The 15,568-nt window shown below is 38.7% G+C and overlaps 1 protein-coding gene across 2 annotated transcripts in view; it reads right to left on the bottom strand.

Moving 5' to 3' along the window:
* CSMD3 (CUB and Sushi multiple domains 3) overlaps positions 1-15,256 on the bottom strand; it is a 623,909-nt gene extending 608,653 nt beyond the window's left edge. The window contains exon 1 of one of the 2 annotated variants that reach the window (XM_088149036.1): positions 15,043-15,256. In XM_088149036.1, the coding sequence (XP_088005162.1) occupies positions 15,043-15,256 (214 nt within the window). The remainder of the gene's footprint in view (positions 1-15,042) is intronic. The other variant, XM_088149037.1, reaches the window with a different exon arrangement.
* Between the last annotated feature and the right edge of the window lie 312 nt (positions 15,257-15,568).

The raw sequence follows: 15,568 nt of genomic DNA, 5'->3' as shown, positions 1-15,568 counted from the left end.
ACAAAATGGGAAAGCAACAGCTTCTTTATTAATATGTAGATGCCCTTTGAGTTATTATGTTTGTAAAACTCCCCTGGTAAAGAATTCTTGGCAATATTCAAGACTTCTTTAGGCATTTACAGAATGGGACACATGCTTTCTTTATTCTGCCAGATGGGGGCCCTTTTGAATGAAGACACAGATACAAAGACTCAACATGAAAACTGGGTGGTTGGATTCCCCTAGGCCCAGAGCTCTGTTTCTACAAATACATGTCATTATTTCCAAAATCCAACACTATTTATGGGACCCCCAGGATGGAGATCATCATTCTGAATCACGCATAGAGTGGTCATGGATAGAGAAGACTTCTTCCTGCAGTCAGGAATCATCTTCAAGAACTGCAGTCAGTGAGAATGGCGTGAAGAGCTAGTGCTCTTGCTTTTGTATTCTTTCCTCATCTCAGCTATGGAATGCCTATAGAGGGCTTCTCTTTTCTTCTTGCAGTTGCATCCAAAAATAAATTAATTCACTGATGTCCCTATAAGAAAAGATTCTTGTCCCTTTCTTTCCTCTGTAGCACCTGTAACCTTTTAAGAAGGCTTGGTGGAAATTTGGGATACCACTCTTGAACAAAGTAAGACTTGTTAAATTCAGAGGGATTGCTGGAGGAGAGAGAAGGTGGTGATTATTCCTTACATGAATTTCAGCTGTGCTTTGGGGGAAGTTTATCTTTCTGAGCATTCTACCCTTCTGACATTCAGGAGACCATCTATCCTTTTGTCATTCAGAAGGCCCCCTACCCTTTCAGAGAGAGTTTGGGAGACTTCTAGTGGCTGAATGGGTCAAAATAGTGGAGAATTTCTTTCTGTAAACTTCCTTACATTAATTTATCTTTGGATTCACAAATGTGTCTTCATAATTATCTATCTCTTTATCTATCTTTCTGTCATTCTATCTATCTATCTATCTATCTATCTATCTATCTATCTATCTATCTATAGAACTATAGGGTGGTAGAGGGGGATTGAAATTTACCCTTCACACACCTGTTTTAATTAAAAATAGTATATAATTTCAATACATTTGATTGGTACCAGATTGAAGAAGGCTTACTCACATGTTATACTAATCTAGTGATGACTACTAAGGCAGCGACAGCCAGGTAGAACTTACTGATAACATGACATTATAAAGTTGTATATTTATGTATATATTTTTTCTAGCAGCCAATACAATGGAGTGCAAGAGGGGAAAATGCAGTTCACTATACTATCACCATAAGAAACTGTATGTCTATTTTGGTGTCAACATATTATTAATTTATCCCTTGGATTCTGGACAAAGTATTAATTCAGCAAATTTTGGATCAAGCTATAGCTGTTTTATAGTGAACAGTGAAACATATGCAAACATGCTATCTATCTATCTATCTATCTATCTATCTATCTATCTATCTATCTATCTATCTATCTACCTACTTACCTACCTACCTACCTACCTACCTACCTATCTACCTACCATCTATCTATCATATATCTATTGTGGCCAAAACCTGGCTCACCTAAAGCAACCAAATCACTCTGAAGATACATTGTAATTTTATTTGCATGCATACAAGAAATTATTAGTATATACTGGACCCAGCAAAGCTTTGATACTTTGCTGAGTGTCCCTGAGCAAAGGCAGAACCAGGGCTTATAAACCTTTGGCCCATTGCATTGCAAGGCAAAGAAAGGCAAAGGCAAGAAGAAGAAGAAGAAGAAGAAGAAGAAGAAGAAGAAGAAGAAGAAGAAGAAGAAGAAGAAGAAGAAGAAGAAGAAGAAGAAGAAGAAGAAGAAGGAGGAGGAGGAGGAGGAGGAGGAGGAGGAGGAGGAGGAGGAGGAGGAGGAGGAGGAGGAGGAGGAGGAGGAGAGAAAAGGAAAAGGAAAAGGAGAAAAAGGAAAAGGAAAAGGAAAAGGAAAAGGAAAAGGAAAAGGAAAAGGAAAAGGAAAAGGAAAAGGAAAAGGAAAAGGAAAAGGAAAAGGCAGACACAGTGGAAATTATAGCATGACATTGGAATATTTCAGATAAACCCATCTGTGTGACCTTATTAGTATTTATCCCTTCCTACTAGGTCAGCATGCTAGCCATACTATCTTTGACATATGGTCAGTGAATAGAAACAATTTGGTTTACTGGGCCACAGGTCTTTAGTGAATGCAGCTTACATGTGTACCGGGGAGAGATACCTTTTACCTCCTCCCCCCCACATATATATGTCTATGGATAATGTTACTCACATACATTTTCCCTTCTTAAGGTTTATATGTCAAACTTCCTCATAATAGAGAGTCATGCAGCAGAATTACAAGCAGGTAATTATAGATCCACCAGCATTTCCATTATAAAATCCACTTATCATGGAGGCGTGGAAGGAGGGAGAGAGAGGAGTTGTTAGCATTTCTATCATTTCAGAAAATGTCAGACCGAAAGCTGGCACACAGATTAGCAGCCGAGATGCAAATTTGTTTACACAAAATATTTAAATTTGTTCAGTTGCTTTTAATTTACAAATCAGCCAGAAAACTGAAACTTCTAAGATTCTTTCCCCTTTATGGGATTCAGCCAAATTCTCCATCAAGGTACAACAATCTGGAAGGGCTTAACAAAAAAAAAAAAAACCTGATCTCATTCCTCTCTGTATTTCCCTCCTTCTCATCGTGGTACGATTCAACTGAATTTAAGAAAACAAAAGAATGTCATCAAATTGTCTAAAGCCTTCACTACCTCTGCTTTTGCTTCTGTTTGGCTGAACTAATAATTTATCATGCAGTGCAGGAAAAAGATGATAGAGAGAGAGAGAGAGAGAGATGATAGATGATATAGATTCTCAGTTATTGCAAATTTTAACAGGTCAAAGCTGTATTTATATTGTGGGAGTCCACACAAGATGGTCTACAGTGGAAACCTATTGTACAGTAAATAGGGAAAACTAGCATAGAAACATTCACAACCATCTGTTGCCCCTCCACCAGCATGCTGTAGAGTCAACTGGAGTTGTTGGTGACTTCATAGACCATCATGATAACTCCCATATGGAAACGGAGACATAGCAAGACTGATCCCCATTTTTTTAAAAAAGCCAACCCAGCTGAAAGTCGCTATGGGGCATGGTGCAGCTACAGGAGAATCCCAGAGCCAAATGTCAGTTTTCCAAAACTAAGTAACAATTCAAATGATAAAGAAAATGGGTAAGCAGGTAATGGGGTAGCAAACACAGCCAGTGGAATGATTATACTGGGAAACTCCAGAGTTACCAATGTTCACTGCAGATGCTCACTACAGATACTCATTAAAACCCTCAAATTCCCTTCCCTAAAAATTTACCCCCTTTCTTTAAAAAAAATTGCAGGATTCTAAGTGTTATTTACTATACTTTAAATATCATTGATCCAAAGAAAGATGTACTATAGCTTTCTAGTGCCTTGTTATAGTAAATCTGGTAGGTAACAATAACAATTGAATTAATGTTCTTTGTTCTATAATGATATAGATTTGGGGCAACACATATAATAATTCCCCTTTAAAATTAATTTTCAAAGTTTGTGGCATAACTGGATAAGAATGTGCGCAGCAATTTTCCTCAGTCAGTGGAATGACAGTCCATACACTTGGCCTATGTAATAAACATTCTGCTAATTTAAGACGACATTACAATCCACTCATAGCTTCAGAATTCACCTCAACCATATCATATTTCATCAGTATTCAAAGATGGTGCAGTAAATTTAAAAATAAATAAATAAATAAATAAATAAATAAATAACTCATACCCATTCTTCAGACTAGATTGGCTGGCAAACTTTCTTGCTGTTAAAATCTGTACAATGTAGTTTGGAACATTGTGCATGTGTGTTGTGCATGTATATAGTCTCTCCTGCACTGCCCAAGCTCCTGGCTCTTCTTACTTCTAGGGAAGAACTTGAAGTTCATCCTCATTTTTCATGTATTGGAATTTCCCACTCAATAGTTTTCAGACCATTGTATGTGGAATGAGGAGGTTTGTTGGAAATTGATCTGGATTTCCTAAATGAAGAGACCCTTAAGGAAAGGAAAGGCTCCTTATTACAAAGCTTGCTTTCTGCTACCAGACAGAGGAGATGCTGAGGCGAAAGGGCTTATTCTCAGATTATGGAGTAAGATCCATCAGCTCTAGCTCCTCTTTCACAAGAACAGGGAGTAAGCCCAGAATTTTCTAGAGTGTAAAAGAATGATATAGATGGTATGCTCCCTTGCAAAATTCATTATTCTACATGTATTTTCCACCCATCCATGTATACATACTGTACATACTTAGGATTTTATGCATTTTTGTAGCCCGGTAAATAGATCTGTTATTCCTATTAATCGAGTGTGGATGTGACTTAATTGTTCTTCTTCAAATTGCCCATTCCAGGCACAACTAGCTCCTCTAATATTTCAAGCTAGAAAGCAAGCACAAACCTGGTCAGGTGAACTGTGTTAATAGCTCTTTGCCATAGTCACCCAGTGAATCTCATGAATGAGCGAAGACCTGAATTCAAAGTCCAGCTTACCCAAACTTTTCACACTGGTTCATATTGTCCTTAAACAGTTGTGAAGATTATAATTATCTAGAGATATGATGATTAAAATAAGCCTACCATCTATGCCTCCACTCCCCTCCCCCCCACTTCCTCCTTAGCCTTTTCCCTTGATATTACTAAATGATTCCCATTTTCATCTGGTATGAAAAAGAAATATAATCCATTAATGTAATTAAGCTTGGAAACATTTTTGATTCAAGCCTTAAAGGAGCTTCACATTACTGCACCCCTATTACTTGCTACAGAACATTTCATTGCATAGCCAATAGTTTAATCAAAAACATTGAAAACAGGTTGAAAGCTGGCAGCAATTCAACTAATGTCTTGCCAAGAAATTTTTTAAAAGTGCCAGCTCTCAGTGGCCCTATATACATTAAATAAAGGTTTAATTATTCTGTTGTCATTGCATTAAATTTGGTAAGACTGCAATCACTTTCTTAGTCCATGATATAGGAATGCACAAACATTTCTATATGCCACCTGTGGTTCTGTTCACCAAATACCAGCTGTGTTCCATATATCATTGAAGTTAATGGATTACTACCAACCACTACTAGGGTGTGATTTTCATTGGTTGAAAATTGGAGGTTCCATCTTGGGATGAATAGATGGGTATTTTCCAAGCAGCCGTGTTTAATGAAATGTTTTGCGTAGTGATATATTTTCCTGAAAGAAGAGGTCCAAATGTTTCACTTAGCAGTATGGGCATTCTAAAATACCTCAGTGATTTGATTTAAAGGCCACTCCTTGGAACTGTTATCATGTACTAACACAGAGATTGCATCGCTCATGAATCGTTTTTCAAGAGTTAAGGAAACACTTTTGTCTGAAAAATCCACCCAAAGCCTAACTTCAAGGGATCAGCTACTGCTGTCCATGGTTCTTAAGTTATTTTCCCTATCCAGAACAAGGACGTCTGAATTAATTTAGTCTGCAGTTTAACTAAATGGAATTGTAGAATCCTACAATTGGACTATTTAAGGCACTTAAAGTGGGTCTTAAAGTTGCATTTAAGTCCAACTTCCTGGTCAATACTTTTATCCAAGTTAAAGCATTAATGACAGTGATTTGTCTATATGACACTGGTTGCCTTTTGAGATGCTTCACATCATTCCAGTTCATGTCTTTGATACTTCTAGTAACTGGAGGATGATTCTATGTTTCTGTTCCACATGTACAGAAACCTCATCAGGTGCTTCTAGTAGCTCACTGGTAATTCCAGAACATGCTTTTGCACATCTGCAGAAGTCCTTTCCACCTATTAGGTAACCAGAGAGCCATAAAGCAAAGCAATTTGTCAGTTTTATCATTAGAAGTGAGGGGGCTCACTGATACAATTTTGAAGGGTGCTTCACTCAAAGCATTGTCAAAGTGCAACACCCTTTTAAAGTGTTGCTATTTTACAGAGCAACATGATTAGAAATGTTATTTGGTTTTGTTTCCCACTAACTCAGCAGATATAAACTGCACATTCAAGTCATGTCCTGCAGATTCAGCATCTTCAGTATAGATTGCTACAGGTCATATAGCCAAATGAGCAATTTGCTTTCTCAGTTCTGGGACCAAATTTATTTGATTTATTCTTTTTCACATTAACCTCATCATTGGTTGGATTGAGTCACATGCTTAAAGGACTGTGTGTTCAGCCACAGCAGGACTGTTTGGAAGGATCAGTTGCATCAAGAAATGGCCTGGGGACTGGATCCTTGCAGCTGACCATTCAGGATTAAGGCATCCATTTAAATACCAACTAAACAAAACATTGTGCCTCTTTTATCTTGTGCCATTTAAACAAACATTAAAAGCCATACCATCTGTAATGTACAGTTCTCCTGGACAGAAGATTCAGAAATGGACAAGAAAATGAGAGAAGGCATAGAATTATTCTGGCAAGAAAAATTCCCTTCTGATGAATCTGATTGACAGCATTTTAAGGAAGGATTACTTGTTCTTCATGGAATAACAAGCAAGTTCCTAGTGCAGCCTGTTAGACCACAGGTAGCTAACTGCCCATTTTTTGCACCTCCAGAAAGTCTCCAAGATCTCTTGAACAAAATTCAGAGCAAACTGCTGACTTTTTCTGCAGCTTCCCCCACCCACTTCCCCACTTTTCTATTGTCCTTGCCAGCTAATCAGTTAACTTCTTTTAAAAGAATTGGTGCCTTGCCTGAATAAATTTTATCTTACCCTGACCTGGTCTATAAATGGGAAGGTTGGGTTTCCACTATAAGCAAGAATAAATCATGTGTGGCTGATTTATAGTTAAGTTTGCAAATATGTATAATTGGCTTAATTCAGTAGATGAAGGTTCAGACAATCATAATTAATTGTGCCAACACAGTTTTAGTGGGCTAAAAGAACCTAAGAATGTCAAGGGGTTTCCAGTCAAAAGGATCAATGTGAATCAAAGATACATAAAGCTATTTAAAGGGAGAGAATCCTTCTCCACTCTGTACTCAGAAATGAATTATAGGATCCAGGTCTCAAATTGCCACAAATCCTATATGAGCTAAGATGATAATAAAGTACAATTAACCCTATTTTACAGACAAGTAATGACTAATAAATGCCACTGAAATCACTTAGGATTTGTTCTTCCTGTTCATAATATACTACAAGCTTATGCTTATGTTTTCTCATTAGTTGTATGGTCTTTATATCCATGACATATAAAGTATTTTCATGAAGAGAATCCAACATGATTTCTTCCAAATTTCAATATATATTTTTTTAATGTTCTATCTCTAAATCCCATGTAGCAATTCAAAATACTCATCAAGCATTAGGGTCACTTATTTATTTAAGTTAATTGGCATTATCAAAAGAAACCAAAGCAATGTACTAAATGAGATGTATTTATTTCTTAGATGTATAGCCTGCCTTGCCTTCAGGAGCTCAATGGGGTTTCCACTGTGAACGTCTCTCCATTTCATTTCTGTGATCTGGATAGGCCCAACATTACCCAGTGAGTGTCAATGGCTAAGGATGGATCTGAACTTGAGTATTCCCAGTCATGGCACCATACTTTAATCACTATATCACACTAGATTAGCATTTTATATTGCTTTAATTGCATTTTATTACTGTTGGTCTTTTGTGGAATTTCAGGGGGAGGAGGAGAATGGATTCTAGTATAAACTGAAACTAGGACAAAAACTGCATGCTTCAGTTTGGTTTTGTGGATGTTGGAAATTGCTCCCTATTTTTGGCAATTAGAGACCTCCATTATGATAATTTCCATAGTACTTGGGGGCTTATTTTCTTAGCTCCATTTAAAAAAAAAATCTCCTTTGTCCTGGCTGACCTGTTTATCTGCTCTGTATGGCAATCCTTTTTGTCCTCTAGATAACCCACATAATTGTGTTTACTGGGTTTTAAGAGATTATTGTGTCAAAAGGAGCACTGCCATAATATGGGCCAATCAGATAGGATACCATAGCTGATACACCTAAATTGAATTGATATACTGGAAGGAATAATTATTTATTTTTTAAAAAAATGCCATTAGGCAAAAAGTAAAGTGCTGGTGAGATATGAGCTGCTGGCTAGTTTTTTTTCATTATACTTTCCTTTCCCCCAGAAATTTTAAAGAGAGAATGATGACAGTAAGATTACAGATTCTTGAAATTTTACTCCAATCCTCACCTCCTTCCATTATGATGTCTTCTATGTATTTATGCATCTTCTTTTACATAGAAACAAGGAAAAAACACTGGAAAACCTACAAAATCTAATTCCTTAGTCTAATTTACATTGTTCTCACCCAAAAGTTATAAAGTACATAAATTTCAGATTAATGCAATGGTATTCAGAATAATTTGAAAAGCATACACCTTTTCCTTGGATTATAGACACATTGGAAGAGTGGGTTAAGTAACCCACTCTTCCAATGTGTCTATAATCCAAGGAAAAGGTGTATGCTTTTCAAATTATTCTAAATACCATTGCATAACCCTTCTCCTGAAAGAGAATCTTTTATTTGTTGCCAGGCAGGAGTATCATTTCTGAAAGATTACTTTTTCCTTCTTTTCATGTTGCCATTCTCCTCCTCTTCCTTACTAGTTCTGACATGTCTAATATTCTTTTTAATCCTCCAGCACCCACACTGATTGACATTTTGGGGTAACAGTCCACTGTTGTGCTACTGAAAATGTTGAAGCAGTGCAGTTTTGAAGACAATGAAGAGATCCATAAAATATGCATACACAGATGTCTATATTTCTGAGGACTGAAATTTCTCCTCCCATGCGCACATAGATAAAATTCTTCAAGTGTTATCTTGTGAAATGTGTCAAGGCTTAGTTCTCAGGCTATCCAATAAGGCCAATTGCAAATACAGACTTTGTCACTAGACTATTGATTTACAGTTGTTAAAATCATTTTCTAAGTATGATTCGGTATTGCTCCAAACCATTATGATGAAGTTAATGGATCTGAGGGCAAGGCTGAGATAATTTATAGTCATAATTCACCTCAGATATCATACAATTTGAAGGAAATGTGATTAAGAAAGATTTGGAGTCTTCAGCTTCCAGGCAACATCAGTGACCATACAAATTATTCAAAATATGAAGACCTGGGAAGAAGACTGAAAGAAACATTCATAAACCTCTTTCCAACTTCTGATTTTCGAAACCAAGTTTGGGAAACTGAGTGAATATATTTTATACCTTCTTAACTGCAGTGATCTTTTTCAAAGAATCCTTGAAATCAGTTCTTGTTAAAGAGCTGAACATATTTTAGAGAGACTAATATGACTTGTATAGAATTACTATACCTGAAAGTAGAAAAAAAGTAGAAATCAGTTTTATTTACAGACCAGATATGTTCTTTTTTGTTCAGAGATAACAATTTTCTTGTGGGGAATATGTCCATCATCTTATGCTGTATATTCAACTGGTACAAGTTTTGCAAAGGGAATGCATATGATAAAATATTGGCCCAGATGACTTGTGCTATTTCCAGATAAGAGAACATCACATCTTCCTTCAAAAAACATAACTTATTCATCAGTAAAATTGAATGTTTTTTTTTTTCACCCAATTCTTTCACAATACTGCAAAGTTCATACAATTCACAAGGTTAACTTTGCCATTATCAAATCATAAAGTACCAATCAAATAAAAACCTCATTATGAGAGTCAATTTCACCCAAGCCCTCTAGAGAAGTGTTTTTCAACCTTGCCAACTATGGTGGAGTTCAACTCCCAGAATTCTCCAGTCAGCATGCATTCCTCCAACCAGCATGCTGGCTGAAGAATCCTGGGAATCGAAGTCCACACATCTTAAAGTTGAAAAACACTGTCTAAAGCAATGTGGTATCGTTAACCTGTGGACAATTCTTTTGGCATCTGCAGGATCCCGATCCTTCCCCTTTACTTTTAGCCTTTCATGTATTGATGCTAGGTTGTGATTTCACCTTTCTTCAGAGAATATTGGCACTAGCCTGATTATCTACTGCCTCACCTTTCTTGAGCAAATTCTTGTAAGAGAACATCAGATGGTTGCTGAAACTCCTATAGCCCTCCACTTTCTTGCCTCCTGCTTTCATTCATCTCTACCACTCACTACCTATCTGTGGTCTCTTTCTGCCTTTTCTCTCTGCTTTCCTTTAGCTTTCCTTTTGTCTTCATCTATCCTTCATCCTGTTTTTTTTTTACAACTGGTTCTGAGTCACTGAAAATTTTCAAGCAAGGCCTCACCCCATTTTCTTGCTAGCTTAAGCTGGGGCTTAATGATTATGCTTAATGATCATGTTGAATACATGACATTCTTCCATGATGAAATAAAATAAGTGTCAACTGATTCTCATTTTCAAACCCAAGGGGAAAGGAATGGTCCAAGGCCATAGCTCCTTACAGACCTTCACTCTAACTCAATGCTTTCTGAAGCAAGTAGATTTCTGAGATTTCAAGAGTTCTTTAGCAGAGATACCAGGATTCCAGCTGAGATAAGCTTCATGCAAGTCATTTGCTTACATATTTTTATAGAGTGATCCTGCTTTTGGCATCAACTCTTCCCTACCATCTTTAATCCTAATTTACTTCTTTCAATTTTATTATTTTAGAATACAAAGTTCACCTGGAAACCCATAAATGAAAGCTCAACTTTTTCTGATTGCACATTACATATGGCAAATATTGGGATTGGATTGAAATTTCAGTGAATTAGGATCACATTCTGAAACAATCATTTCAGACTCGCATCTGAATGGGAACTTTGGCATTTTTCAGGAAGAAGCTAGATGCAAAGTCTCCAGGATTAACTTTAGGATTTTAGAATTAGAAGAGATCTTGGAGGTGATCCTTAAAAATAGGAATGTTCGACTATAGCTTTCCTTTAAAAATGGTAATCTCGTGTTGGTTTAAATTCATTCAGGCAAGAATAGCCCATACAGCAGCCTATTCCTAGCAATAGCTCTAGCAATTAGAAAATAAATCTTAATATTTGGCTGACAAGTCTTCTCAAGATTCCTACCCGCTGTTTACAGTCCTGCCTTCTTCAGGAACATCTTGTCTGACACAGCCCTTCATATATTCAAATACTGTGGTTATGTCTTCTTTTAATCTTCTCTATTCTGAGCAAAACCGATTTAATCCAATTAAATTGGTCTAATAGTGACTCTCTCTACCACAGAATCATGGAACAGGAGGCAATAAGTTTGAGATATAGATCCGTTTAAACTATCAGAGAGTAAGACAGCATTAATCGTGAGACAAGATAACTAACTCTGTTAGATGCTTATATATTTTTTCATTAAATTATCCTGGGAGATTTAATATTTTTTTGTGGGAAAGAGTAATTATTTATTTATTACATTTATACTCAGCCTTTCTGGTTAGATAGATCTCCAAGGAGGCTTACACAAAATATAAAACATGATAGTACAATAAATTGAAATTCAAATCCTAAAATCAGTTAAGAATTGAAAGGATGGTGAGAGATGCAGATTGTCATTTTCCTAAATATTGGGAGAGTGAAGGCTAAATTGATTCCATTGGGAGAACATGCTTAACTTGTAACCCAAGAAAGAGGCCTTCTCTTACATGCTGCATAGCCAATCTTCTGGGAGTGGGAGCATCTACAAAATGTTAATCTGCAGCCTTTATTTCTAGTCTCCTTATATAAATGTTCCACAATCTTTCTTAAGCCATATACCCTATGAAAGCTAGCTCTCCCAGCGTCACAAGAAAATAGTCTAAAGCCAGTTTGTTTCTGATACATGGGACAGGTAGAAATCATCTCTCCTACCTGAAAAAGAGTGGCTTCAAACCTATTTCCCACATGGATGGAAAAAAAGGTACACAAATGGAAATCTTGATTTCAATATAAATAGGGCTTGCATTTGAAACACAGCAATCACTGGGACTTTTTTCTTCTTCTCAATGGCTTCAATAGCTTTTCTACAATCAATCTACTTATTGATTGTAGAATTGATTGCCTGACACCCCTTTATATTCTCTCTCATCCGTTAAAATCTGGCACTGTCCCCAGACTTTTTAAAAAGCTATTACTTAATGTGAAGTTATCATATACTCCTAAAGCAAGTCTAAACAATATTGTAGTTCCAGGCACTTTTATGAGGAAAGAAATCACATGAACTCAGTGGAATCTCACTTGCACAAACTTCATACTGTGCTATTTTTAGGCTACTATTAGTAGTAATGGCAGTGTGCTATTTTCCTATGGCTTGAGCCCGTTGTTTCTAGTTCTCCCACTCAATCACTGGAAGTGCTAAGCAATTATTCCTTTCAAACTCCCTACCCCACCTTTTTGTTCATAGTAGCAATTTCCTCCAGCTGCCACTTTCTTTATTTTATAAAACTTTATTTTAATCTACTTCCTAAATTTCTTTTGAGTTCGTATAACCTCATAAATGGGTCTTCTGATCTTGGCTGTAGTCTAGTATACACATTGAAAACACATCGCACTTTCTTATTACCATATACAACAAGTCAATGTAGGAAGTGAATTAACTCCACTATGGGAGGGGAAAGCTCATTGTGTTTGAAGTAATTTAAAGTGGTACTGGATCTATGGTGGTCTATTCAAGCACACAAATCATTTGTGATTAACCAGTGACAATGCATGCGTTAAAAAAAAAAAATCCCCTTATATTCTCTATTGAATCAGTTCAGCATCAATTGGTGTTTTTTCCACTTTTCAAGACATTGCAAATCTGGTCCAACAAGTGCTGGACAATCCATCCCTGATGATGATGCAGATGAGATGTCTGTATGTCTTAGAGATTTCGGAAAAATCACCTGGGTCTTTAATTATTGTAGGATACTGTCTCCATGCAAACCTTAGTTAGAAGGCAGCTTTTCTAGTCTGTTGGTGTCTCTCCCTCCCCCCACTTCAGTACCAGTCTTCTGAAACCACAGTATGTATAGGAGTGTGTGTGTGTGTGTGTGTGTGTGTGTGTTTTATTCAAGCATCTCACATGGATAATGTGTAGCCTTATTCAAACAAGCAAGTCACACACTAGGGATGGGGGCAGGGTGGTAGATGTTTATTAATGAGTTTTGCTTTTTCCTAATCTGATCAACACACCTACACATTCCTTTCTCTCTCTCTCTTTCTCCCCCCCCCCCCCCCCCCCCTGTACTCCAGGAACAGCTCTTTCTCACTCTCAACAAATGGTGCTTCAGTCTCTTCGCTGAATCATTTCTCTGAAGAAATTAGGCAAAAGGGTGCTGAAGGAGCAGATTGTGTCAATGCCACAAACCCGGACCAGCTTTCTGTAATTAGAAGATGCATTAAAATTCCAGGCATGCCCCTTTCTAAGCCAGGACTGGAGGGGGGTGGGGAAAAATGAGGTAAATCCCTTCTCTCCCCCCCCCCCCCCGCCTTTCCAGCACCAGGAGCCCTAACCAACCCTGAATGATCCTGCTCCATCCTTTCCTTCACCCCTCCCACCATGCAAATGGGGACTGAACCAGCTGCGAAGCAAGACAATCAAGTGTTTCATTAAAAAAGACCCAGTTCAGTATCGGGTGGGTAGGGGGAACATGAAGAGAAAATGCCAGCTCCTTTTCAAAAGAAAAGCCAAACATCCAGTGGGGAGGAAGGTGTCCAAACTCAAGATTTCTTCAAACTCCTGGGAGATTCACCTTGATTCCTTTTGCCATAAAGCCCATAGGGTAGGTTAGATGCAATGGCTTAGATTAGATAGATAGATAGATAGATAGATAGATAGATAGATAGATAGATAGATAGATAGATAGATAGATGATAGATTCTGCAAGCACTGTTTCTCAAGAAAGAGACACTATCTGCTTCCAGCCATGTTCATTCATTCTTCTAAAATCTCCCAATTTCAAAGGGTGCCTGTATCTCTGGAAAGTATTCAGGAAGCAACCTCTCCATTCAGTCAGATTTATTAAATGCCATCTTCCCCATACTTGGTCAGTCTGCTCTTATCTTCAAAGCTTTCCAACTGCCTTCTGCTGTCCACCTCTATTCATGAGAAATGGGGGGGGGGGCATTGGGGGGATTGCTGCTGTCCCTGACAGATCATGTCTACAGAAATGCTTAATTAAAAACATAAAATAAAATAAAATAAAATAAAGAAGGAATGCAGAGTCCTTCAAATTCCATGCAATCTAACACCCAACCTACAACCTAGGTGGGTTAAAGTGTTTGTGGGTCCCACTCCCCAGCCTTCCTAACTTACAAATGGGTTGCTTGTTGGCATTAGGACAACAATAAGGAGAAACTCCTTCAAGGAAAATGAACAGCAGCTGCCAGCCTGTGTCTATGTCTATGTTTTCACTACCAAGATCTAATTGTTTGTCGAGAAAGAAATTGTGTGTGTGTGTGTACACACACACACACACACACACACAGTGTTTTGCCTTGTTTTTTACCCCCACTTTCTAAAAAGCAACCCCAGGGTGGAAGAAGATTGCGGGGTGGGGGGGGGGCGGGGAGAGGAATCCTCCAGCGCTAATTTTGTCGGAATATCCTCTCGTTTCAGAGGCATGTAGGACCCAACTCACGTCTCCGATTGAGCGTCCTGCAAGAATATTTATTCGTCACCAATTTCAGTCACTGCATTGAACGCCAGCCTTGGCAAGCAAATTGCATTTCCTATCGCAGTTGAGGGAGCCTGGATTCTCATTCTCATTCTCTCTCTCTCTCTCTCTTAAAGGAAAGAAAAGAAAAGAAAAGAAACCCCAACCCCATGTCCCTCCCTCGCTCCCCCTCCACTCCTTTTTCCCGAGTGACCGCTGATTTGGCAAAGCAATCTGATTCCGGATTCGCGGAATAATGAGGTTCGCGGAATAACGAGGAAAACCTTGAGAAAGGACAACGCGTCGTCCGCACACCTCGGGCAAAACCCGAATCTCTGGCCACCATCCCCACCACCCGCCTGACGTTCACTTGTGCATTTTCTATTTCTCCTCCGGCTTCGGAGGGGGGGGGATCACATGCCTTTGCCCCGCGCCCTTACCTTTCACAGAGGAGAGCATCCAGAAAAAGATGAGATTCCCCAAGGTAAATCCACTTTTAATCCCCATGATCTTGCCCAAGATGCACAAGTCCGGGCGGCCGCATTTCCCACATCCCCTTTGCCCCAGATCTGCGGCGGCGGCGGCGGCGGCGGCGGCGGCGGCGGGTTTCCTTGGCCAGGTGGTCTCTTTGCAGTAGTAGCAAATCCTTTGCATCTTTTCCTCTGAGCGAACGAGCGGAGCGAACGAGCTTCCCCCACACCGTCACCCCCAATCGGATCTGTTTGCTTGCTTGCTTGCCCGCCTGCCTTCTCCGTTGCCCCCCGCCCCTTCTTCTTCTTCTTCGTCTTCCTCCTCCTCTTCCTCCTCCTCCTCCTCCTCCTCCTTTCTCGCCTCGGTCCAAGGCGCAGTGGAGGAGTTCGCGCGGAGCGGCGTGTATGTGTGTTGATGGTGCGCGGTCACAGCTCCAAGTGAACGGCGTTTCTGGGATACCACAGCAACCTTGACGAGCAGGACTCAACCATCTCT

Source organism: Python bivittatus, unplaced genomic scaffold, assembly GCF_059951505.1.
Source record: "Python bivittatus isolate LINGU-HERP-01145 unplaced genomic scaffold, Pbiv_v1 ctg000590_np1212, whole genome shotgun sequence".
Classification (NCBI taxonomy): domain Eukaryota; kingdom Metazoa; phylum Chordata; class Lepidosauria; order Squamata; family Pythonidae; genus Python; species Python bivittatus.
The sequence above is the reverse complement of the archived record's forward strand: the minus strand, read 5'-3'. Positions and strand labels throughout refer to the sequence as shown.